Here is a 26,663-nt window from a genome sequence, read left to right as displayed (position 1 = left end):
TGTACTAGTCCAGTGAGAACAGTGTGTTACCACATTAAAACCTCCATGATTCCTAGTGCACGCACGTCTCAGGCTCCTAAACTCCCTGCTCATATCTGTGGAGTGAGTCCTCACTTACACTTGTGTGGATTTACTCACGACAAACACTGGGGGACGGTCATCCGTGAAGACAACACTCTAGACATTGCCATGAAAACTAGGAGCAGTACGATTTTATTGTGTGACATCTCAGGGACAAAGGAATAGCTATCGTCCAGCAACTCGGCTATATGAAATAATCCGAGCTTGGGACAGTTCAGGACATTTTCATGAAAAAAAAATCAGTTTTAGAACACTATACAAATTCAGCAGAATATGGTGATGAATCCTTTTATAAATTATTTTATTAGTAGATTTTATTTTAATGAGCACTTCTGGTCAAATGAGGACTTCTGGTCATTTTTTAAAATCAGAATATGGGACTGGAAAGATGACTCAAACATTCATAACTCCATTTCTAGGGATACCAACTTTCTCTTCTAACTTCTTAGGGTACAAGGTACACAAGTGATGTAATATATACATGCTGGCAAAAATATTTATACACATAAAATATATCTAAATTATATATTTTAGTCAATATACATTAGGTACCACTATAATAGTTTTGAAAAAAATGTTTTGTGCTCCCCCCTCCCCATTTCTCCATCCACCTCTATCCCTTCTATTTGCTGGCTCAGTTTATCCAGGCACGGAGAAGAGTGGGTTGAACCCACTCCACCACACCCCATACCAAGACGCAGCAGCTACAAGCCATGAGGTAATTTTGAGGAGTTCAGAGTTGGCTGTGGGCAAGACAGAAAGTTGCTACCCGCACATTTTGCCCAGCACCTTTGCCCACCTGGCACCCGTGTCCATGGCTGGACCCCAGGCTCAGCCTCCATTCTAACGTTATACCTTTGGTAGGGACTCAGCAGTCGTACTGACCTTGACTCTGTGGGCAGCGTCCAGAGTTCTCAAAACAAACCATTTTCCTTTCAGGCTTCCTCACTTGCTCCCCTTGGGAAAGTTCTACTCTCTGGCTTTGGCTGTGGTTTGGGAGTGTGGATTCTGGCCAATTGGGGGCTTTTTCTGAAAAAGGTTCCCAACTGACTCTCCACGGAGGTATACGCAGAGAAAAGTCACAATCCTCCAGGTGTTCAATGTAAGCAAGAGGGGCTCGAGAGATGGCTGGGCAGTTAGGAGGGAGTACTGGTTATTCTTCGAGAGGACCCAGGTTCAATTCCCAGCACCCACATGGCAACTCACAATTGTCTAAAACTCCAGTTCCAGGGCATTCAACACCCTCAAACAGATATATGTGCCGGCAAAACACCAATGCACATAAATGTTTTTTAAAAAAGGAAAAAGAAAAAAAGGCAGACCTCCAGTTAAATGTGATGTATGTACAGAACCCTCTGCTACAGTGATGTACAGGGGCGCCCTCTGCTGACAAAGAGGTGATCTGCAGTCAACTGGGCTAGTTCCTGGTCTAGCAGTCTCCTCTACGACCACTCTCCCGCCCCTGTGTTCACAAAGAGTCCACGACGCTTTCCAGAACAATGCTTTATTTTCTCCAGCTCCAGTGTTACAACGGTAGCAGCACAGCAGACACCCCCACATGGGAACACACTGCAGCTTCCCGTGCTCAGAAGTCACAAGGCGAAAACAATCTTGACCACAGGCATTTTAAAGACATTCAGAGAATAACACTGGACCACTCTTATCCCACAGTGTGCCACTGGCGGCGGCACATCTGTTCTTTACAGACACAATTACCCATAAATAAAGTTAAATAGAACCTTACTGGCATAGCAGTGTGTTGGGAGATACAGCCTTGGGGTGACATTCGGAGGAGGATGGCTGTAAGACGTGGGGGGGGCACACACAAGCACACATAAAAGTAATTATAGTTATTCCAATTTAAAAAAAAAGTCATGAATTAAGAAATTCCCATTTTAAAAGATCAATGTTTTACTCTATAATAAATTAACACTCATCTATTAAGTGGTTGACTGTCATGGGGCGCCTGATCATGAGAACACACACACAGCTAAAGTGTTAGCAGCGCAACCAGGTCACATGGTCCATCCTTGGGTGTCACTCCAAAGATGCCGATAACTATTAACCTGGTCACTGGGCAGGGGAAGCATTTTCCTATTTAGATCTCTGCGATGTCAAAAATCACAATACACAGGCCATTAATGCGTCTGGCGCGCGGACAATACCAACCCTGGAGCAAAGGGTGAGAGGGGACAACGTGACCCCTAGAGGAGTGAGAAACACGTTTGTTTAGGGCTTCACAATTTTTAACCACCTTTCACTTGCTCAACCTGTGATGGCTGGGTGGGCCGGGCTGGTTAAAAAGCTGCCTCCCTGTAGATCCGCCCATCGCCACAGGGAGGCGACAGTGAGGACTGGACCCCTGGACCTTAAGCCCACAGAGCTGCGAAGTCCGAGTCTTTTCCATCTTACATGGCCATGGCCATAGTGGCTATTCCAGAAGAAGGTAGCTGTAAAGAAAACCCAACAGGGAATATTGTTTTTGCAGCAGGATTCATCACCAGATGGACCACAGGGTGTGGTAGGAATGTTTCAGACTTGACTTCAATTTTACTCTAAACTCTAAGATTTGATTCCCCCTTCCATTTATATTTAACACTACTCAACACTAGCAGGGGGACAGCAGAAACACGATCAGTGATAAAAGGGCACCAGTTAGCCTCAGACACCAGCAAGCACAGAAACCTGTCACCCTGTGGTATGACAGCTCAGCAGCCAGCCACCAAGCCCTCATGGAGAACTTCTAAGTACTCGAGGTGGCTCTCTCCTCCTTCTGATCAGAAAAAAAGAAGACAGCTGACCATCATCTAACTTCTCACGGTTAGTGGACAAAATCAAAACCTGTGCCCAAGGGCACTGGGTGATGTGTGGCCCCAAGACGAAAAGTCTCCAAGTTCAAGCTGAATTTTTCCCATGCAGTGGCACCTAGCCACAGGAACTTAAGGTCCATGCTTCCCCAGTGAGGAGCATGCTAGCCACGGCTTCCAAACAAGACCAGGGCCAAGGAAATGAAAACGCCAGTGTGTCCCCTGCTCGTTCATAGACAAGCTGGAAGAGGGACATTAAGACCATTCTGTCCTCTCCATGAGAGTGACAGACTAGAAGACACAGGCTTGTGTGTTCTCTCAGAGATGATCGACCAGAGCAGAGAGGACATAGGTTCTCAAGTGACACAAGAGGAGCCAAGGCTGCTGAGCGGCTCTGGAGAGGCAGAGAGAGGGGGTCCTAGCAGGCTCCAGCAGCGCAGTCCAGGCTGGAAGGCCGGCCTCAGTGCAGTGAGAGGCTGTGATGGGCAAGACCCGGGGCTACAACAGGGCAGGGGACAGATGAGTGCCACAAGTAGTCCAGCTGGAATTTTCAAAAATCCCTAGACTGCAGGGGAACTGGGTTAAGAGGTGACTTTGATAAAAACACATGACGACCAAATTAGCTGAAGTGCCTGAGACTGAGGTCGCTACAGAAATCAGTCCTAAGACCAAGGCGGGAATCGTCCCACTAATTTGCTAGGCAAATGATGGCGAATCCAGTGCTAAGTGCTGATCAGGGAGGCACATGCTCACATCACTCTCGGGAAAGGTGAAGGCCAGACATTCTTATGCTCCTGGGCCCGCTACCCTACAGAGTGGACAACCAGCATGCTTAGTACTGTATGGCTATGTCCACAGACAGAGGCAAATGCTCCAGGGCCATAGCTTCGGTCCTGGAAATTTTAGGAAAGACAGAAAGGCACACACAGGTGACTTTTTGTTGTTTGTTTAAAAAGAATTTTTTTTTTAAAAAGCTCCAAGTGATAGATCATTATTTTGACTTGTTTTCAACGTACCTTTTTTCCCCATGAAAAGAGAAATTCAAAATATAAACTTTGTATTTATTATTTTACATTCAAGTTAAACTCCCTTGGGAGGGGTGCTACACACAACTCCAGGCCACAGCAAGCTGTTTATTACTTTGGTGCCTTTTTTTCCTGTTTTGTTTTGTTTTACTTCTTATGATGGAAGAATTCAACCCTCTTATTAAAAAAACAAAAACAGGTACATCATCCCAACTCTAATACTATTTATGGACACACACACAAGCACACACAATTTCAAAAATCTCTATGTAGAAAAATAAAGGATAAACATTATCCACCTATTTTAGACTGGGTAATGGTCCTTTTATGTATATGAACTCTTCTTACTGGGTCATTGCTCTCCTCTGCGGAGTGATCTAAAGATCTAGGGAGGAGGCCACAGGGATGCAGAAAGGCTACGTTCCTCTCAAGGAAGGAGGAGAAAAAGCAACTTCTCACTCTCCTTCCCAAGTTTTCCCCACCTACCACCACCCGGGGTGTCCCCACAGCCAGCCTTCTGAGCAGTGGAGGCTGGTCCTTCCCTTTCTAGGGCACCAGGGAATGAAGGGCCCGGCGCAAGCACCCTGTAGGACAGGGCCTGGGTGTGAAGACAAGGGGATGAGGCAGGAACAAAAGATGCTGGAACCACTTCCCACTGCCCGTTCCTTTAGTACAGAGTTCGATTCTCCAGCTGCCGCTTCGTAAGGAAATACTTGAAGAACTCATAGACGGACCAGGAGATGGCGGTGGAAGGCATCTGGTAGATGACTCGCGCGTAGAGACCTTTGAAATAGCCAGCGAGGCCGTTGAGCTGGTATACCATCCTGAAGGCGTTGGCCATGCCTGACAGCCGGCCATTGACATTGGCCAGGGAGAGCGCCATGTTCTCTTGCGTGTTGAGGAGGGTCTTGCAGACATCCAGCGGGGTGGTGGCAGCTGCAGCCAGCGCACCCGCCAGGCCTCCTGAGATGATGTGAGACTGGGGGTTGTAGTTCCGGAGAGGGTTGACCTGCTCCTGCAGGAACTCGTAGGTGATGAAGTGGATGGACTGGAAGGGGATGTTCATGGTCAGCTGGGTGGTATAACTCCTGTAGAATGCCCCCAACCCCTCGGTCCGCCACACCGTCCGGATACAACTGAGGGCTGACCGGTGCTGCGAGTTGTACATCTGTAAGCGTTGCTTCACCACTGTGTCCGGGCCGGGAGGAGCAACCGACAGGCAGGTGGTTGGTTTGGCCCTCCCATCCCAGATGGGAGTGGAATGGGGAGCCAACCAATAAAGAGAAACAGCATGTTAGAACACACACTGGTGACAGGGACCAAGACAGCACACACACAGCCCCAGCCAAGAAGCCATGGAGGGCCAGCTCCAGGCAACCTGCCTCAACTTCATTTCATTTCGACCTCTGGGACCTCGTGCCAGGAAAGTGCGTACTTCTAAAGAATTTCCTGTCTGAAGTTCGAATGAGAGGTCACCCCTAAATCAGGCATTCACTTGAGGTTCGATCAGACAACCTGATCCCTAGGTCCTGGCCGCCTACACATTGGCCACGAATATCTCCATCTCCCTGACCTGTCCTTGGCCCATCTATTAAGAGTGTCCCTGAGCCGAGCCTGCTGGCACATGCCTTTAATTCCAGCACTTAGGGGGCACAAAACAGGTGGCTCTCTATGAGCTCAAGGCCAGCCTGGTCTACACAGGGCGTTCCAGGCCAGCCAGGACTACATAGTGAGATCTTGTCTCAAAACAAAAGTATCCCTGAGTTCTCTGATTCTAATCTGTATCACAGTTCACCTGGAACAACACTAGAATTACATCTGTTCAAGCTGAGTAGCATCCCCTAGAGCAGATCCTGGCTTTAAGACAAAAAGAACAAATGGTTCATAGGACCAGAGAAAATGAAGTGCGTTCCCTAGAGTCTGGACGGCAACTACACATGGTCTAGAGCATCCTCATGATGCGGTCCATCTTTAAACAGAGACCCGACTGAGTAAAGAGTAAAGCCAAGTGGGCAAGGGAGATGAACCTCGTGTGTGTGTGTGTGTGTGTGTGTGTGTGTGTGTGTAGAGATGGTTCAAGTTAAGAACACTTGCTGCTCTTCCAGAGGACTCACATTTCATCCCTAGCACCAACAAAGAGGCTCCCAACTGTCTGTAACTTCAGTTCCAGAGGATTACCATACCCTTTTCTGGGTACCAGGCACACATAAATACATGCAAACAAAACACCAACAGACATAATTACTTCTTTAAAAAATACAAACGTCCAGGTGTAGTAGCATTTACTTAGAATCAATCTCAGAAATCTGGAGGATGGGATAGGGGGAAAGAGATTTCAAGACCAGCCTGGGTTACAAAAACAAACATAGAGCATCTACTTACATAGTACTGAAACCTAGGAATCAGTCAGAGACGACTGAAGTATGTGTAAGGACAACAAGTGGGTTGTAAATACTGCCCTATTTTATAAGAGGACCCCCCCAAATAAAAGAGTAAGAAAAGGTAGCCCCCCTCAAAATGGCCACATGTTAATTTTAGAGGTACATAGGGGGAATAATTCTATATATTCACTTTTTCTTGAAATGTTCTATAATCATTACAAATCAAGGGTGTGGTGATGTATATATGCCAATAATCCCAGTACTCAAAAGGCTAAGGCAGAAAGGTTTGGATTTTGGGCAAGCCTGGGGCTCAGGGGAGTTCCAGGGCATCCTGGGTTGTACGGTGAGATTCTGTATTAAAGGGGGCGGGGAATACAACCACAGTAAATGAGATAGAAACAATTCCCCTACATCTGTGATTGGAAAGAATAAACAGTGTCCAACGTGTATATGTGTTTGTTAGCACGCCCTTGAACACATAGGTTGTGCTGTACTGAAAACCACACAAAGCGATCCTCAAGGATTCTGCCCCAGTGGGCCTGGGGCAGGGCCTGAAGAGTAGTTTCTAACTTCTCCTAGGATGCTGCCGAGTAGGCAGACAGCTCTGCTTAGCTGTTTCCATGGCAGGAAGCGCTTGGAACCCCAGGGTTCCCTGGCTTTCCTGAGACCTCCCAGTAATGTATAAAGAATGCAATCTTCAGCCAGGCGGTGGTGGCACACGCCTTTAATCCCAGCACTCGGGAGGCAGAGGCAGGTGGATCTCTGTGAGTTCGAGACCAGCCTGGTCTACAGAGCTAGTTCCAGGACAGGCTCCAAAGCCACAGAGAAACCCTGTCTTGAAAAACAAAACAAAAAAACAAAAAGAATGCAATCTTCTTGCAGGCTGATAAAGCCAGCCCCTGCCCCCAGCTCCTCCGACCTCACCACCTGTCCCCCACTGTCCCTCCCTGGAGCCGTGGAACATTACCTTCTGCTGGATTCATTACTGCATCGTGGAGTAGGGTGGCCATACTCCCAGCTATCCCTGCAAAACAAACTCCAGAAAATCAACCGCTGACTCCAAGTGTCCTGGAAAGTTCCTTGAACTTACGGTCGGATGAGCTTAGCTTCCTAAGGCTCAAAACTGACTAGCGAGAGGCTCAGCCCGGGGTGAGCAAACTTTAAAACCCCAAAGCGGAGGTAGGAATGCTGAGCTACACCAAGGACCAGGGCGTCTGTTCTACACATCTCGGAGACTTTTCCTTTCCTTGTAAGTCAACCGTGGGAAAGGTTGGAGCCAGAAACCACACTTTGCCTAGACTTTGATTCTCTTGAGCCTTTCGGTACAGATAAATCTCTGAGGCTACTGATGGGGGATAGCATCACGCATATGACTGGCTGCCTTTAGGTACAGAGAAATCTCTGAGGCTACTGATGGGGGATAGCATCACGCATATGACTGGCTGCCTTAACTGAAGTCCAAGCACGCTTAGGACTGGACCGGTGAGTGATTTTCATCTAAGGTCTCTCCCGGCCTGGCTTTGAAAGCCTGAACCGGCCCTACAATTTCTGCTTCTAGCTTCCTAGTGCCTCCCACTGCCGCGCAGTGGGAGGGATGAGGGACAAACTAAGTCACCTCTCAGGAAGGCACCTAGCGGCTCCTGCCAACTGCACACACAGACCCCAGAAAGGGGCCAGCGACCATAAGATTTGGCATACTGCTACGTGGATAGCACTGGGCAGACAGTCTCCTTCAAAGAGCTGAGCCATTACGGAAGGCGGTTTGGGCCTGTAAGTACCGCCTCAGAGATGCACGAGGGCGTGGCGCTTGGTCATGATCACCGGCTGAAAAGCCAAGTCATCAAAGTAGCCAAGGATGCTTGTTTCTAGGGGTGGCTGATGGAAGAGATGCTATTCTGTTCTGGCAAGCTTTACTGATGGTCACATCCATTCCTCCAATGCTTCAAAATGGATGTTGTCAAAGTAAACATACCTTATGTTGCCTGCTATCCATAGTCCTGTCTCACTCACTGAAAAACCCATTAAAGTCCCACCCCATGCTCCATGCTACCACCCGACCTGGCCCAATGGCTCCTGACTCACATACGAGTTGCCCGCAGACGCCCAGTTCCCAGCCACACCCCCACATCCCCCCAGATCAACCACAGGAAACTAGTTCAGCCCTGGCTTGCAGAAAGATGCGACTCAGACACACGGAGGAGGCTGGGGGGGTCAAAGGCCCGAATCTCCTGCAGCTTAAAGTGGGGAAGGCCTTCTGCTGTGGCACAAGTCCTCCGTCGGCATAAACCGTCTTGACCTTTCCAAACTTAGTTAGATCCTGGGGCTGGAGAGACCTGTTGGACCAGTTTTTAAATAGTCTCAAAGAAGCTGTCCTTTTCTGTGTTTTGTTTGTTTTGCAATCCAGCATTCACAAGATTTTTTTTACTATGGCTGATCATTAATTGTTTTGAGTGGTTTTTGTAAGGAAAAAAAAAAAAAAACCCCACACAACAATAAATACCAAAACATCTCTACCATCAGCTTCCCCCAGAGAAAGAGGGAATGAATAAAACATGTGTACGAGTGTGTGTGTATGTGTGTGCATGTACAATCACGTGACCCTAGAGTTCTCTGTTCCTGAGCAAGCTGCCGAAGAGACGAAGGCTGCTGGGTCCTGGGGAGGAAGAAGACCCAGGGAGCAAACACTGAAGAGAAGAGCTTCCTAGCTGCACACAAACGCTTTCAAAATACCATTAGCGAGGTGGCTGTTTCCTTGGTGGCTGAAAACGTCATTTAAAGTCCTTTTCATGTTTTCGTAGCAGGCAAAATACATGGCATGTGCGGGCCCTGCACCCGTCATCATCACGTTCAGGCCCCGCAGGGGCCTCCAGAAGCCTTCTGTTTGTATGATCTTCTTGAGGGCGCCATAGATGCTTGTATACTGGGCTCTGGGATCTGGATTCAAACTCTGCATTCGTGTCTGCAGGAGACAGAAAGTAGGTATGAATAGGGGAGTTAATATGGACAGACGCTTGCCCTCAGTCTCTGTGGGGGACTTGACCCTAGAGTCCCCCACTAAGGACACCAACATTCATGAATGTTTAACCTTGTGTAAAATGCTATGGTGCTTTCGGCCTATGCTCCTGTTCCCAGGTGATAGATAATGTAATAAAAATGCTATATGAAGGCTGTGCGATGTGGCTCCACTGGGAGATCGCTTGCCTATAGTGCACAAGGCCAGATGAGTTGAGTCCCAGCACCATATATATAAACCATGCACGGTGGGCACGCCTGCCATCTTAGCACTCAGGATACAGGAGCAGAATCAGGAGTTCAAGGCCATACTCGTCTACAGCAAGGCCAAGGCCAGCTTCGGTTACACTTGTCTCCACGAAACCGAATAAACAACCAACAACTAAAAAACCCACCAACAAAAGTTGCCGCCGCCACCAAAAGAAGTGCTATAGGAAGTTATCAGAGTGCCCTGTTCAGGCACTAAAGACATGATCTAACGGTCTGCATGTGTTTAATACAGGTGCACCTTTTTCTGATGTAGGATGCACAGGTGGCTACAGATGCTAGTCTGGAGAAAACCAACTGAGTTATCTGCATCTACTTTGGTTCCCAGCATCCTCTGGTCTACTCTGCTTCCCAAGTCTTGTGTACCCTTCTACCCCCGAACCTCTGTGTCCTGTCCATTTTTCCTCAGGCCCTACCAGGAAATCCCCCCAGACCCCATGGGCCTCACTCACACTGTCACCTCTAAGTATCTTTTACACTGTGTTTTTATGAAGCAACCCTCAGTAAGTTAGGCTTCGCTCTTACCACTTCCTAGGCACAGAAAGGAAAGTGTACGTGAGGAGAGGCCATGGCTTCCCCAGCTCTGTTGGCCTCAGCACTCCCACAGGTATGAAAGGCACGTGAGGAGAGGGGTTAATTTCATTACTTCAACCCGGCGAGGCTGAGATGCACAAATTGCCTGATCAAACATCAGCGTGCTCTAAACAATTCTCTAAGATTTGTTTTGCTTTGTTTAGATAAGGCTAACAAAGTCAGTTGTTCCTGACTTTGTGTGACTTTTGTAGCTGTCCACCCTGCTGACCTGCAGGGTGCAGTCCCGACGGTGATGTGAGCCAGTTCCTTAAAACAAATCCCTCAGCCTCATTCTCTCTCTATTTGAAAAGATCTGAAATCACTCAAAGTTTCAAGCAAATGAGGTCTTGTCTTTCACCAGGCTGTGTCTCCTGTAGCTGTCAGAACGCCAAAATCTCAGCCCGACAGATGGTGCAATGCCTTGTTTGCGGCCCTGGGCCTTGGCAGCGTGGGGCTGGAGTGGATTCAGATCTTATGTATGGCTCTTGTTGCAACCCTGGTCAGTCAGTTCATGTCTCTAAGCGTGAGTTCATTCCCTGGGAGGGTGTGTGTGTGGGGGGTGAAATGGCATTGTGTCTAATTCCATTTCTGTAGTAGGTGATAAAAGAGTCGTGGGTGTAAGGGCATTTCATTTGTATTTTAATAAAGTCTGCCTGAAGATCAGAGAGTAAAACAGTCCCACTAGTCAGTCTTATAGACCAGGCAGGGGAAACGCACACCTTTAGTCCCAGTAGCCACACTAGTGGATATAGAAACCAGGTGGTGCAGGCCTTTAATCCCAGCCCTAGAGAGGATTATAAAACAGGAGGAGACAGCTCCCAGACTGCTCTGTCTCAGTCTCATTCTGAGAGTCTTGGAGGCAGGATGGCCATTTTGGACTGAGGTAGAGATAAGAGTCGGGGCTAGCTGTTTTGCTTTTCTGACCTTCAGGTTGAACCCCAATTTCTCTGAGTTTTTATTAATCATGCTATCCGGGGGTGGGGGGTTGTTATATAAAGGGGACTAAGGTGGATCCAGGATATAATCGTCCTGACAGCTGAGACGCCACCACCCCTAGCTTGGGCTCTGGCTCTCATTCATGGCAGGGACTCAGGCTTGGTAGACGCACTGATCCTGGGCACCCAGTGGATATAGGAACTGACGATGCAACTTTGCCGAGTGGGCTGGAAGGATTCTGCGCCGCCTGGCCCGCCTCCCCCAGCAAGAACCACACTCTCAGGGACTGAATCTATCCTTCACTGTCAGCATCATCTGTCCATCCCTAGTTGATGTCAAGGCTACAATCCACTGTGGTCCTCACACTGTACTGTGCCCCACTGAACACACCGGTTCCTGAAGACAAATCTGAGCTTACGGAAAAGGGTGACTCTGGCCAGAGCAGAGGCCCCAGTGCTGCCTAAAGGGTCTTCTGTCTTGTGCCTCTTCTCAGCGAAGGATACTGGCCAAACAGGTGGGTTACTACCTCTTCCTGAGCTCCTGGCCTAGGGCAAGGTCCTGCCAGGGTTTTTGAGGACTTCCTTGGATCCAAGCAGGCAGAAACCACGGAGCCCAGCGCAAGAAGTAGGAGCAACAAGGTGAGAAAACAGAGACAGCAGGGGTAGCTGCAGTAAGACCTCAGACTAGAGCAGAGGCTGGCTCTGGCAGGCCCAAGGGGCTTCTGATTTAGCATGTTACCTCTCTGGTCCCCAGCAGGTTTGATTTGAAAATGAAAGCAGGGAGTAAAGCAGGGGCTGATGAGCAGAATCACCTGGGAGAAACTGTGGCCGGATCTATGGGTACCACCTCAACACGTACGAATTCAAAACAATTTTATTTCCAAAATTCCTCTGCTGATCTAATCCCTGCAGGGTAGGAAGGCCATTAAAGGACTCTTTAGGCCCCACCCAGCCCCTGGTACTTTCCAGTAACTCCTTCCCATCAGTATGGGATTCATCACTGGTCCTATGGGGGAGGGAAGAGAGGGGGATTGAAGGATGGCAGTGGGCACAGAGCCAGGCAGTGTGGGAAACAGTGGGGTCCACAGTGTAGGCTTCAGAACCAGCCTGAGGTGGCTTACCCTGGCATGTGGCTGTCCTCAGCTGTAATAATCACCCAGAGAACTCCTGGGGAACAACACCTATACCTCCTTCACCCCTTTTATAAAGGCAAGATTATCTCGCAGGCCTTTCTTTTACACACATACCCTTGACGCTCGCTGGGCACAGCATCAACGCTAATGCTTCCCAGGAAGCCTGGCATTGACTTTGCATTTCCATCCCCTTTTCTGATATAGATGTGACGGCTACGCCAAACACTATTGAAGCTAAGTGTGCCAACCTCCTAAGAAAAAGGCAAAGTCAAAGGGGGCATCTGTGCAATCTGGTGGGTGTTTCTGTCCATGGGGATGCTCAATGATACTCACCTGGAGTAGAGCAGGTGGCCATACGCATGGAGCAGGGCCCAGCTAGGCCCTCACCAAAGAGCGAACACCTGAAGTCATTCTTGAAATGGAAAGAAGACAGCAGGGAAAAGAAAAAAGAAAAAAAAAAGCACGTGACAGGAAGGGAAGAGAGTAACCCCTGAGGCGTCCAGGTAGCACGAAAGTTGGCATAGCTTCAGAGGAAAGGCTGGAGCCAGGTGGGTGAGGAGCGAGACAGACGGATGCAAGAGATGGATGGAGGGTAATCAATTTAACCGCTTACTTTTCAATTCTCAGTAACTCTGTCTATTAAATGTAAACAAGAGAGCTGACAGTCTCTGTCTCATGGGCCAGAAGTGGAGGAAAGGTGGGTAAAAGGAACCCAAAAGAACAAGGGTTTACTCGACTGAAGAATAGATAAGGAAAATGTGGTACATTTACACCGTGGAGTACTACACAACAGGAAAAATAACAACATCTTGAAACTCGCAGGCAAAAAGATGGAACTAGAAAACATCATATTGAGTGAGGTAACCCAGACCCAGAAAGACAATTATCACATGTACTCACCCATAAGTGGCTTTTAGGAATAAAGCAAAGAAAAATCAGCCTACAAATCATAATCCCAGAGAACCTAGACAACCAAGAAGACCCTAAGAAAGATATACATGAATCTAATCTACATAGGAAGCAGAAAAAGCCAAGATCTCCTGAGTAAATTGGGAGCATGGGGATCATGGGAGAGAGTTGAAGGGGAGGGGAGAGGCAGGGAGGGGGGCAGAGAAAATATATAGCTCAATAAAAACAATTTTTTTTAAAAAAAAAAGCACTTTAACAAGAGAAAACTTTTTTTTACTATGTATTTTACTAGAATTCATTAAACGGTGTACTGAAAAGTTATGTTTTGCACTGGATGTAAAATAACTCTTACCAACAATGTATAAACAATAGTGCCAATAATAAGTCTGGTGACATACAGAAAGGTAAATATGTCGAGATCTACAACATTGAAATGAGACAAAAGTAAAATGAGTTTCTGGGTTTGAAGGCACATGGGGAAAAGATACTATGTCATGGTTGGTTTATCACAAAATCAGTATTTGTCGGAAGTCGTACCACATCAATAATCCATGTGTTGTTCACTGTCGATAAAGATAAGACATACCGATATTTAAAATATTAACATTAAAAAAAAGAATGAGGGTTTAGCAAAAATGTGGCTATCCACTTCCCAGAGTACTGCACTGACAGGAGGGACCCATCACAGTCAGATCCACACAGGCAGCTGGCGGAGGGCGGGGGCAGAGGCTGAGGATGGATGATGGAGACATGTTTAGTGGGCACAGGAGTTTGACTCTGCAATAGGAAGAGTTCTGTAGGTTGACAGTGGAGATGGCTACAGCACAACATGAATCTGGGAGATGATGCTGAGCTGTGTAGGTACTTGACAATGGTGAGAATGGCAACATGTATGAAAGGTGTGTGTGCGTGTATGTGTGCGTGTGTATGTGCGTGCGCGCGTGTGTGCAAGTGTGTGTGGTGTGTGTGTGTGTGTGTCTGAAATGTCACCTACTGTTCTCCACCTATTCCTCTGAGACAGGGTCTCTTTCTGAACCTGGGACATATTTGCTCAGTTAGGCTGGAAGTCTTCAAGCCCCAGTCATCTCCAGTTCCCTGGGAGCTGGGGTCATAGACCTGCACAGGATGACCGCCTTGCTATGTGGATGCTGGGATTCAAATTCTAGACATGCTTGCAAGGCAAGTAGTAGCTCCCTGGCCCCAGCTTAAAAATGGCATATATGTGTGCATATATATAATATGATCTATATATTATATATAACTACAATTTTTTTAAATAAAAAGACATGAGAAAAGTGAAGGAAATGAACAAATGTGGCTACTCAAAGATGCAGAAAACACACGCTCGCATCCACATGCACCAGAGAAAGGATCTGACGGAGTTTCATCTTCATCATTTTACATTCATTTGTGTGTATGTGTGTACGTATGTGAGCACGCATGTGGCCATGGTGCACATGTGAAGGTAAGAGCAAACCTTTAAGGATGAATTCTGTCCTTCTATCACGTGGGTAAGGGGGCTCAAAATCAGGCCACAAGGCTCCGCAGCAAGTGCCTTTCTCCAGCAAGGCTCCCCAGCCCATCGGGATTTCAGGTCCTGCGTTGGACCTAGGTGCCTTTCCTTAAACTCAGTTTCCATGTTTGGGCTGTAACTCCTACCTCTTAGAAATCTATTCCACACATCAGCATGCGGTAGGCTCTGGGAAACCCTTCAGGAAAGAAACCCGTTTAGCTCGTTTTAACCAGGCACTTCCTAAACATGTGTCTTTGGCAGCACAAGCGGTTTTTCTCATTTAATAAGCAGTCACACTTGGCCAAGCACACTTGTGAAAACACAGCTGGAGCCAAACAGACAAACCTCTGAGGCAGGAAATACAGGGAGTCTGTATGTGTCAAGAGACCCTGGGGCAGCCCCTCTAAAGGAAGGACAGAGGACAGGATGATCAGCAGGGAGCGGTCAGGAGTAGCCAACAGGAGGTGCGCAGCCTCTTCTGCTTCTGAGCTTCCCCTGGCCTTCTTCTGCACTACCGCCACTCACTCTCAAGGGGGCAGCAAAGAGCAAAGTGCTCTGAGGCTTGGCCTAGCTCTGTCACTCATGAGTGTGGCACTGGTTCAGGCCCCCTTGGGCACCAGGCACTTGCGTTATAGGAAGGATTTCAGGCAATGACACATGCACAGGCCAGGTTCCTCCTATAAGCGTCCAGAGAGATTAGGAGGGAGTCATCTCTTTCTCATACCCTCCCCAGGACAAGATAGGTAGCCTGTTCTCTTACCTAGGGGAGGCAGGGAGAGGGGAGGAGGGAGAGTGGAAAATGTGTGTGCTGTCCCAGGTGAGCTCGTGGATCATATAACCAGAGGCAACGAGCCCGTGGAGCTCAGCCCTGTCTTTAGGTAGAAAACAGAGGACTCCAGAAGCACCTTTCCCACCACCTGATACAAGGGGGGTATGGAAGCTGGGTCCAGCCCAAAAGAACAAAAGAAAACCTGGGAGGGAGACCACGGAACTCCCAAAACTGCTTGCTTGGGACGCTGCCCAGCCCAGGCACCAGTGTGTCATCACCAAAGCACTCTGCCCGAGAGCCGCCGGCGACTTTCAATCTCCCATCTCACGTTTCTCAAAAGAGGGTGGAGAGTGGACCTTCCCGGGTTCAAAGTACACGTGCACTTCCAGGGTCAGAAGATAACATGAAAGCCAAGAACCATGGGGATCCAGCCAGGGTATGGGTTCCAAGGCCCTGGTGTGAACATGCACGCGCGCGCACACACACACACACACATGCTCGGCTCATGCGCTCCACTGAGTTCCCTCCACACTGAGGCTGCCTTGCAGACACACAAGGCCATCTTCCACCAACAGCCACCCACAACACAGAGTATGGGGCCTAGGAGTTCATTCCCAAGTAGAGACCTCCCCATGACTCACCCCACCGCGGATCACAGCCCAAGGCCAGCAGGAAGAGGCTCCTCTGGCCAAGTGTTCTGTGGGAAGCAATGTCTTTTGGAATGAAGCTATAAATTCACCCAGGCCTTGGAGAGCCATGTCAGTTCTTCCGGAATCCTTGGGATGTCTACAAATAGTGGAATACTACAAATACTACAAATGTGGAATCCCAAAACACTAGAAGCAGCATGAGCAGTGAAGCCCTCAATACTCAATTTACCTATGCCCCTAACCCACCAGCACCCCTAATTCATCAGTACCCCTAACCCAAAAGCACTGCTAATTCACCAGTACCCCAACATACCAACACCCCTAATTCATCAGTACCCCTAACATACCAACACCCCTAATTCACCAGTATCCCAAACCCACCAGCACCCCCAATTCACCAGTATCCCAAACACACCAGCACCCCTAATTCACCAGCATTGCTCAATTAGAACCTGCACCCCTTTTCATTCTGCTCTACAGAAGACAGACTCACAATGGTCCCATCCTGGTCCTTTGAAATCCTGTATAAACAGCCAGCAGCCAGCATCATTCCCACACATCCACTAACCAAGAATGACGCAGTGGGCTAAGTCCTGGAGGAGAAACCATGACGTCAACGATGCGCTGCACACACCTCAGCTCACCCATGAGCTCTGAACTCCATTCAGCTCAGGCTTTGATTTGGTAAAAAGTTAATCTTTAAAATCAGCATACAAAGTAAAGAATTTTATCACACTGCTTTCATAGGAGTCAGTACGCTTTGCTCTAACTCATCCGCCATGCTCTGAATTTACACCATCCGATTTAGAAACCACACCCACAAGACATACTTCCTTATGCAGATGTATGAAAATAAAGACAGGCATATGTGTCTATTTAATCAGGGGGAAATCCGTGTCCTGTGATGTTTAGAGAGCAGCAAGAGAGGATGACCACCCCGAGTGGTCGCTGCTGTCTTCGGAACCGGTGGCGAAGCAGGAGTCTACGCGGCACGCACAGGGGGTGCTCCATAACATGTATTCTGATCAGAGACCTCCCATGCTGGTTGGAAGGCCTCTGCTGAGAACTTCTAATTGGGAGCAAGCAGAAAGGCTGGTCCAGCTGCAATACCAGCTAGGAGGACGGAGTTAGAACAGTGAGGAGAGTGGGTCTGGAGGAGCCTATACCACGCAGAGGTTCCGGAATTTCTTCAGGTGGCCCCAATGTGAGGAGGCGGCCAAGAGAAAGTGTGTTCAGATGCAAACAGCAAAGGTTCTGCCCTCCCTTCACTCCCGACCCTCAGGGATCCCCATCCTCTGAATGGCATTATGTCCATGTCCCGCAGTCCTGCCTTCCTGGCTACCTATGACAAGGAAGGATCCTCACACCTGCCACTCCCCGTGTAGGGACAGCACTGAAACCCGCAGGGTCCAGTAGGGTGTGTTTTCGGTGGTAATGCTAGTTTTGTTTGCTGTGCTAGCCATTAAACCAGGTTCTTGTGCATGTCAGGCAAACACTCTGCTGACTAAACTAGGCCCCAGCCAACACACTTGCTGTTTCTGGGGGACAAACTGCATGGTGTGTTGAATGGAATTCCACCTTGGCCAGAATAACAAAGTTCCTCAGGCTGTGTGAAGGAGTCATAGAACCAAGCCTGCTTCTCCCCCTATGGCCACACAGGGGCGCACCAGGGCACAAAGACTCTCACCTCCAAGGTGGCCAGGGAGGGGTCACTCAAGCTTCAGCTAGGAAAAGGGACAGAGCATCGAGCTGTCAGAACTTGTCACTTTGGCTCTTCCTAGACTACTTAATTTTCTAGACTCTCCGAGAAAAATATAAAGCAAGCCCATTCACGGAGGGTATGGGAACAACGAACCAGCTAAGGGAGCACACAGACATGGGGGTGCGTTGGGTATTTGAGGAAAAAGGACCATGTGGACAAGCAGAGTTAACTGGCAGACAAGATCGTGTGCCTGGGATATGATGTGCAGGGATGTCCCTCAGGAAGGTATGGGGATAGGAGGAGCACTGACCAAGACTCAGAGAAGAGCTGGAACATTACATGGGCATCGGAAGATGGCTCTAGGAAAGGCAGGTTAGGACCAGACAACGGAAAGGAGGGCCAGAATTGAGCCCGTGAATCTGGAATTCAATCAGCTGACTTCCCGGGCATGGCTATATGCTACTTAAAACAGCCAGCAGAAAATCTCAGACGTTTGGCTGGACAGACAGAAACCCTCCCTTCAGGGTCCCCAGACAGGCTGGCTGCTCTCTCCAAAGCTGTGGCCACTGTCACACACACCACTTGGGTGTCCCCTCTATCTAGGGCAGCAGTTCATAGCATGCCTACGGCTCGGAGGATACGAGGCTACGGCTCCCATTCCCGATCCCAGGAACTGGACTTGGGTTTAATCCTTTCTCCAGAAGGCCCGACAGCCAGCAGGGAGGGACAAAAGAATCCATGCCTGGCCAGTTTACTCGAGACACTCTCAGAACACCCCAAGTGAGACACACCCCAAGGATTAACTGATCTCTACCCTTCAGGTGGAGCAAATTCCCAGGATACCAGATAGCAGGCCTGGGATCTCATGGGGGCAACCGTGACCTCATTGGGAGACAGAAGGGAAACCTGAGACACGGGTCACTCCTGCCCACTCAGGACAGAGCCTCTAGTCCTGCTTCTGTCATTGACAGACTGGCAGACTCTATGCCCTTATCCCTATTTACCGAAAATACTATAATAAAAACAAGAAAAGAACGGCAAGCTACCCTCATTTTAGAAATGAGGAAATCGTGGTAGGGAACCAAGTGACGCAACTCCGGGGATGCTCTAAGCCAAATTCCTGCCTGTCCCCAGCATGCACCGCTTCTATGATCACACTAAGCCACACAGAACCATCTCCTTTGTCTAAGTTCCCCCAGTTTCCCCAAGTTCAAGTCCAGGCAGCTCTTAGTGGGCTCTGTCTATGCATGGCCTACACCAGCGTCCTCACAGGCCAAGTCCTGAGCCACTTCCCCCAAAGACCTCATGTCGAACTAGATATAGTGCTGAATCAACATATCACCATTTGGTCTCCGGAAAAGGAATTTGGGCCAGATACCCCCTGAGGTCAGAGGCAGGAGGGGTATCTAGAGGGATGGAAACATAGAGCTGAACCAGTAATTGTCTCAGGCCATCTTCCGCTATAACAGAACACTTTCAACTGGCTGTAACAGCAGCCATGTTTGGGGATCACAGCCCGGGAAGTCCAAGCGCATATGCCAATATTTGGGGAGGGTCCCTGCATTTTGGAAGGCGCAAGCAACACAGTAAATCCAGGCAAACACTCTCATCAGGCCCTCCCCCACTCCCATGGTAACCGACCTCTTCCTGTATCAGGGCATCAATCCATTCAGTAGGTCAGAGCCCTGTCTCAGTCTCCCCCTTGAAAGACCTGTTTCTCAACTGTGCTATAATAGCAGTTCATTTTCTTTGTTTTATTTTTCAGAAAATGTAAATTTACTATTGTGTTTCCACTGTCAAAACGCATGCTCTCGGTCTCTCCTTCTTGCCTTTGAACAGGGTCAAAAGAGACACACTGGCTCCTTGAACAGCCTTAGAAAGGACTCTGGGAACATCACCTATGGCCTTTCCATTTGGACCAAATCCAGCAACAAAAACTTTACGGTTTTCCTCAGTGAAGGTCAAGCAGCCATCACTGGGCACAGACGCTGTAATCTCCCTGCCATTCTAGATGAGCTGCACCCTGACACACCTCCCGGCCGCAGAATTTAGCCGCTTGACTTCAACCCCTGCTTTTGCCAGCACAATTCCCTTGGCATGAGAAGGTAGGTCTAAAAAGATTGGCCTTCAGGGCTGTGCCCATGTGGGCTTTCTTATATTGTTTATCATGCCGCTCTGGACTCCACTGGGGACTGCAGAACTTCCTGGCCGTCCAGAGACCATGACACTTGTCCATCTTGCCAGGTGCCATGATCCAAACAGCAGCAGTTCAATTCCAACACTGTGTTTTAAACAGGATGTTCAAAACGTACCAGTATCCAAAGGCTAATGCGTCCAAGAGACACAGTTCAACTCCCTGCTAATAAAGCGCACTTCTGAGGCCTCCCACTGACTCAGCCAGTCTTGAGGACTTGAATGGCTTGTAAACACTCCATTCACAAGTAAGGACAAGATGTCAGGACAAACTGGAGAAACAGCATGTTATTTTCACAAAGCATAAGTAAGCTTGGCAGGCCACAATAGAACAAATTTAACACAAGAGTCCCCATGCAGGCACCACAGAAGCCTACTGGCCTGTACCGGGCAGGTTCACTCTGCGTGCAGGAGAGAACAAGGATCCAGGAAGATAAGCAAGGTCAGGCTGAGGCTCTACCAGCAGTGGTTGTCTGGCATAGTAGGACTACCTTCAAAGTTTTCACTTGCCTTCTAAGTGCTACCCCCTCTCCCCTCCACCATGGACCTCCCACTTTGGTCTGCTCCAAAGGAAAAGTAACACAGAGCTAGCCGGTCAGGGACTATATTTTGCTGAAAAACCCAGTCTCGGGGTCTGGTGGAAGCCCACGTCAACCATCCACACAAGGCGTCACAGAGACACAGCTTCTAGTCTCTGTCTGGGGACGCTAATTGATAGCTCAGTGAGATAAAGATGGGAAGGGATGGGATGGGACGGGACAGGATGGAATAGAGAGACGGGGGTCAGAGGGTCAGAGACAGGTGAGAGGCCTCACGCCAGAGGATGGCCACTCTGGGGGCAGTGGGCACAAGGCTGGGGACAGTGGGGCATGGAGAAGAACTGACAGTTCATTACCCGAGTTAGGGTCAGTCCCAGCAACCTAGGCTCAGGCACCTGTCTTAAATGGATCAACTAAATACACAAGTCATTGTAGAAAGCAGAGGAAAGGGGATTTATTCAAGGTGCCCACGCTGGGAAGAGAAACACAGAGGCCCAGTGGCGCCCCCATTCCATCGTCAGGGTCCTGCTGTGAGGTTTTGGCTTACACAGAAGGAAGAGGAATGTAGAGCTAGGCAGTTTTAGGCCAAGTGCCAATCACTGCCTCAGCTCTGATCTCTCCTACGAGGTGATCTGAAATGTTGACAACTGTTGTGAACTCCTCCCTGGAGATAAGCTCCCTCGGGGGACACTGCCACCAGCCTGCAGTCTCTTCCTTTCTCTAGGCGGGAGACTCCTGGGGGAAATCCCAATACCTTGGGCTGCGTTGTCTCAACAGTCTGATAGTCAAAGGAAGGGACAGTTCCTTAGGATATCTCTGTGCCTGGCAGGGACAGTTACAAGTTCATCCTCCACCAATGCATGCCTTCATCCATCAGGTGCACAGCGAAAGCTGATCTGAAGCCGGGACACAAAGATAGCCCAATCCTCAGCCACCTAGTCACTGAAGTCCTGATTCAACTTTGTAGCTTGGCAACTTACTTGACCTCTCTGACCTTCGGCTGCCTCACCTGCAGAGACCTCTTACCTTGTATGCTTCCCAAGATGAAGGAATGAGGAAACGGAAGCACGTTGGTCAGCTAGTCCAGGGACCAAGTGATCGATAAGGGTTTGTCTCTGCTACGATGACTTGTAGAAAGTCTGCAGTGTGTTCCCAACCTAGGAGGAGGAAGCCACCAGTGTGTTCCCTACGCGGGAGAGGGAAACCACCTCTATGAATATGGATGCCTGGACTCTCCCCAAGATCCACCATGCAGACTAGCTTCACCTAGCCTGGTTGCTAAAGGACTAGATGTTTGGCACCCAAGACTTCAGGACAGGTATAAACAGAATCCCATTAGACTACAAAACAGGATGACAATAAACCACACAACAGGCTCTGGGCTCCTGAGGGGAAGTTCCTAGCCACAGGGCCCTGGGTGCGGACTAAAGGCCACAGCATTAATTTCCTATCCTCTCTGACCAAAGGAGCTTGAGGCTAGGCCACCTCCACTTCCTGACGACCACAGGGCAGACTCTGGAGAGGCATCTCAAGTGAAGGCTTCTTCCTCCACCAACCATGGTGTCAGGCAATGATGTGTCTCCTCGTTTGTGTGGGGATCCTTACCACCTTCCAGAAAGGGCGTGAAGACGAAAGCCCTTCACTTTGGATCTGGCAAGCCGTTATCTAATCCTGGTTTGGTTTTGGGGAAAAAAAAACCCAGAAAACTAGAAAGTGTCATTTATGCTAATTTCTTCCTTCAACACTCCTTGCTTGGAGAAGGAGATCTTGAGATCTATCTGCCCAGGGTGGGAGCGAAACCACCCATTAAACACTGTCTGCAGACTCTGGCACACCTGAGGTACCCTTCCGTTCTACCATCCCACTCAACAGAGTGAAAGTGAAGGCCCAGGAGGAAGGGAAGTTGCCCAGGCTGTCCCACGGGGGGGGGGGGGGGGGGGATGGGACACCAAGACTCCCACAGTCATTCCTCTTCCCTGCCATTTCTGAATGAAGGGATAGAGCTGCTTAAATTAATCCTGGTTATATAACAAAGGGAACTTGGACAGCTACCTAGTGTGGGGGATGGGGAGCTGTGGCTAATATCGGTTTACATGAGCTAAAAGAGTGGCAAACAAAAGTGCTCCAGGAAGCTTGCTCACCTGGCCTCCTGGCTCACCTTTACTGGGTACTAAAGTTCCAGCCCAGGGCTGGAGAGGGTCCTTGAGCAACAAGATATACTGAGACCACTGTGTGGTGTGTGATGGCCAAGCTCCCCTCAATGGCAAGCCTTTGGCCTCGTTGGATGCCTTCTGGAGTGCAGGGAAGTGTGGCTGCCGCAGGATGGCAGACGAGTGAGGGTCTGAGATCAGCTGCTGGTCTGCACATAGGAGAGCCTCCCTCCCCTGCCCATGACCCCCACCCCCGTTGTGCTGGAGGACTTCAGCCTCCCCACAGCCCAGAGATGGGATGCAGGTGTTCTGGCCTGAGATTCTCTAGGAATGCACACCCGGTACAAATGCTGACGTGGTGGTGGGACTCACTTTGCCAAACAGATGGTCCCCCAAAATGTTCTGGAAGTTAGGAGACCCAACTACCTGTGCAGCTTGCACCACAGGGACACTGAGCGATCGTGTCGCCTCTCTGGGAGCCCACTGGCACGGAGGTTGACAGGCAGACTCCTAGTGCTTTTGTTCACCATCTTGTACAACTGCAAACATAGGCTGAAGGACGAAATGGGGCCAACATTGTCTCTAAGGAGACATTCAGAATGTCAAACCTCAGAATCTGTGTAACTGGCGGCACAGATAAACAAAGGTGCATCAGTGTGTAGGAATGTTTAGTTGAAGGAGGTAAGCCTCCAACATTAATGTACATTAATTAAAATACATTAGACCTATTTGCAGCTTTAAAACACCTGTATTTAAAAAATATGTTTTTAAACACACCTAGACAGGCACGGTGGTGCACACCTAAAATCCCGGCACTTGGGAAGTGAAGGCAGGAAGCATCTAAGTTCAAACTAAGCCAGGGCTGTACAGGGAGACGCTGTCAGAAAAAGAACCAAAGGTGTAGAGAGACTGAAAACCAGGGAAAACCCGAACCCTCGTGCACTTGTCCTAGTTACTGTTCCATTGCTGTGAAGAGACAACATGACCAAGGAACTCATACAAAGAAACATTTAACTGGGGGCTTGCTTACAGCTTCCGAGGGTAGATGGTCATGGTGGGGAGCAGGGCAGCACACAGGTAAGGATGCAGCTGGAGCACTAGCTGAAACCCCCCTAGTGACACACCTCTTCCACAACAGGATCACACCTCCTAATCCTTATCCTTCCCAAAGAGTTCCACCAACTGGAGCCCTAGCATCCAAATACAGAAGCCTATGGGAGCCATTCTCCTTCAAGCACACTATTTACCACTGGTAGGAATATTTAAAGGACAGCCAGGCAGTTCTTCTAAAAGTTAAAAGCAAAATTTCCAAGGATCCAGCAATCCACTTGTGGGGATACACCAAGGAGAAATGAAAGCAGGATCTTGGGGTATTCGGATGGGCAGAAAGAGTCCAGTTATCCATCATAGACAAAGATAAATGTAATCTTAGTCATACAATGAAATACTGTCTAGCCTTAGAAAGGGTGAAAATTCTGACATGTTCCATAATGGGTGAACCTGGAAGACATTATGCTGACTAAAATAAGCAATTGCAAAAGGGCAGATTCTGGTTACATGGGCACTAAAGGAACGGCATTCAAAGAGGAGCAGAATGGAGACTGCTAGGGTCTGGAGGGCGGGGAAATAGGAGTTCGTTATTTAAGAGTTGGTGTTTAGTTTTGCAAGATGAAAAGATGTCTTGAGTCTGGCCACATCACAAAGGAAAAGCATTAAACATCAGTGACGGGTATGTGTGGAAAAGGCAAGAGATGGCTCTGTCAGTAATGTGTGCTTGCCAAACGAGCCTGAGGACCCAAACTCAATCCTGAGAACTATGCAGACGCCAGGCACAGAAAGAGGCACTGGCGACAGAGGTAAGGATCCCTGGAGATCTCTGGCCTGCCAGCCTAGCAGTTTAGGGTAAAAAGAGACCCTCTCTCAAAAGACATGGTCAGGGGCTGGAGAGATGGCTCAGCAGTTAAGAGCTTGCTGTTCTTATAGAAGACCTGAGCTCAGTTCCCAGTATCGGCATCGTGGCTTACATCTATCTGTCATTCCAGTTCTAGGATAGCCAATGCCCTCTTCTGAACTCTGTGGGTACCAAGCACACATGTGGTACATAGACATACATATAGGCAAAGCACATACACGTTTGTGTGTGTGTGTGTCAATGTAATTTAAAAATTTACAAAAAAAAAAAAGATGGGCAGCTCCTGAGGAAGAACATTCCAGGTTAACTCTGGCCTTCCCATACGTGAACACACACACACACAGAGTTTTTAAAAGAGCAAAACAACATATTTTATGTATATGTATATTTAGTCTCAATTTCAAAAAGATTTAACCTACAGTTTGCTCCAAGCATGTATCTCAAGAGTCTGGACTCAGAATTCCCTGAGGTCTCCTGCAGGCCAGCCCATCCAGGAGCTAGCCTTTGTCCATCTGTCTGCCCAGGCAGACAGCCCTCCCCGCACCCCTGCCCCACACAGCACTGTCCCTAGCCCAGAACTGTATGGAGAAAGCATCTGAAAAGAAAGACAAAATGCTTAGGCCACAAAACCCGAGCCCTGCTCCTTCCATAGGCCAATCTGCCTGGATGACACAGCACTTCTTCCCCAGCCTGTGCCAGCCACTTGCCTCCCCAGGAGACACCCTCCCAGGACACATCCCAGCTGTTCAGGCTCAAGGGGACGGACGAAAACCAGCAATGTGTCTGTGTGAGAGACCAGGTGGGTGACAAGGCTGGTGGCCCTGAGAAACAGCCCTTGGCATTGATACCAAGGAAGGGAGGGGGGCCCGGGATTCAGGGGGTGCAGCTCAGCAGAAACCCACACCGCATCGGGAGACGGGCACCCTGTGCATGCCTCCAAACTGGGTGCGGCCCTGCCAGCTTCTACAGGCCGGCTTTCACACCCTTCACAGAGCCACCACACCTTCTACGGTGTGTCCAGTGATTAGCCCAATAAACAGAGGAAGAAAGCAGCATTCAGAGCGGTCCTGTCGCCAGCCTTCGCTTGCTCATTCCTCTGCGTATAATTATATCAGGCGAGGCATCTGTGCGGCTGCTCCTTGTGAGAATCATCCACTGTTGGTCACTGTGCCTCACCGAGACATTTTAACAATGGCCAAGGAGTGGGGAGCCATCAAGGTTTCACCCACATGCACACAGCAGGGTCTGAAGTGCTCCCCAGACTATCTACCATGTGTGCCTCCAGAGTCCGGGGCACAACACACAGGGAAATGGTCAAGGCCATGAGCACCAGCAAAGCTGAGTCCCAGGGTTCAGGGGGTCCCAGAGGCCCAAGGTTTGGAGATAAGCTCCCGGGGCCATAATTCACACAAACTCTACTGTTAAATTATCTCGACAGCACAGGGGAATATATGTGCAGTCAGGCCAGCCACACTACCTGGACCAGTGTCCTTCCTTCACGGACCTTCTACCTCATCTCCAAAAGGTGACACCAGATAGGAAACCCTAAGCATCACATGCACGGGCCTCGGGAAAGGACACCCCAAAAGATCAATCACAAGATCCAGGTTTCAGTCTCTGGGCCCCGCTTGTTAAACCGAAACCGACGTTATGTGACATGCACAATGTATTCCTGACACTTTGCAGTTAAGTTTTCTCTGGACGCGAAGAAGGCAGAAAGCTTCCATTACGGGTGAGAGCCAAGGCTAACTAAAATCTCCCTGGGAAGAAGGAACCAGGAGGGTGTGTGATTTAAACCAAAGCTGCCTGAGAGAAGGGCTCCCAGGGGTGACAGAAAGATGAGGGACTAGGGTGAGAGTGAGCCCAGGCTGCAGAGTCCCCAGGAGGAAAAATGGCTGTCCTGCCAGATCTTCCCACGAGCTACCCACTAGTATGCTCCTGGGGGCAAAGCCCAGCAAGGTGTGGGGTTCCAGCCATTGAGGTATTTATGATCTAGTAGGGGAGAAATAGGAAACCCCAAACTCTGTCTTAAATAGGCAGTGTTATAAAATGAGGTGCAGGGGACCTAATTTAGATTAGGGAGTGATGGCAAGGTGGACACCAAAGCTGAGG

At 49.0% G+C, this 26,663-nt stretch overlaps 1 protein-coding gene and 1 pseudogene across 2 annotated transcripts in view; both read right to left on the bottom strand.

Annotated features, from left to right (window-relative positions):
• Positions 1-1,557: 1,557 nt before the first annotated feature.
• Positions 1,558-26,663, bottom strand: part of Slc25a37 (solute carrier family 25 member 37) — a 42,129-nt gene continuing 17,023 nt past the window's right edge. The window contains exons 2-4 of one of the 2 annotated variants that reach the window (XM_057786070.1): positions 9,025-9,253; positions 7,262-7,318; positions 1,558-5,101 (exon numbers count right to left, since the gene is read on the bottom strand). In XM_057786070.1, coding sequence (XP_057642053.1) covers positions 4,581-5,101; positions 7,262-7,318; positions 9,025-9,253 — 807 coding nt within the window. In that variant the 3' untranslated portion in view covers positions 1,558-4,580. Of the gene's footprint in view, positions 5,102-7,261; positions 7,319-8,488; positions 8,997-9,024; positions 9,254-26,663 lie in introns of those variants that run through there. The other variant, XM_057786071.1, reaches the window with a different exon arrangement.
• LOC130885192 (40S ribosomal protein S23-like) lies at positions 19,537-19,993 on the bottom strand (annotated as a pseudogene).

Source organism: Chionomys nivalis, chromosome 12 (genome assembly GCF_950005125.1).
Source record: "Chionomys nivalis chromosome 12, mChiNiv1.1, whole genome shotgun sequence".
Lineage (NCBI taxonomy): Eukaryota > Metazoa > Chordata > Mammalia > Rodentia > Cricetidae > Chionomys > Chionomys nivalis.
The sequence above is the reverse complement of the archived record's forward strand: the minus strand, read 5'-3'. Positions and strand labels throughout refer to the sequence as shown.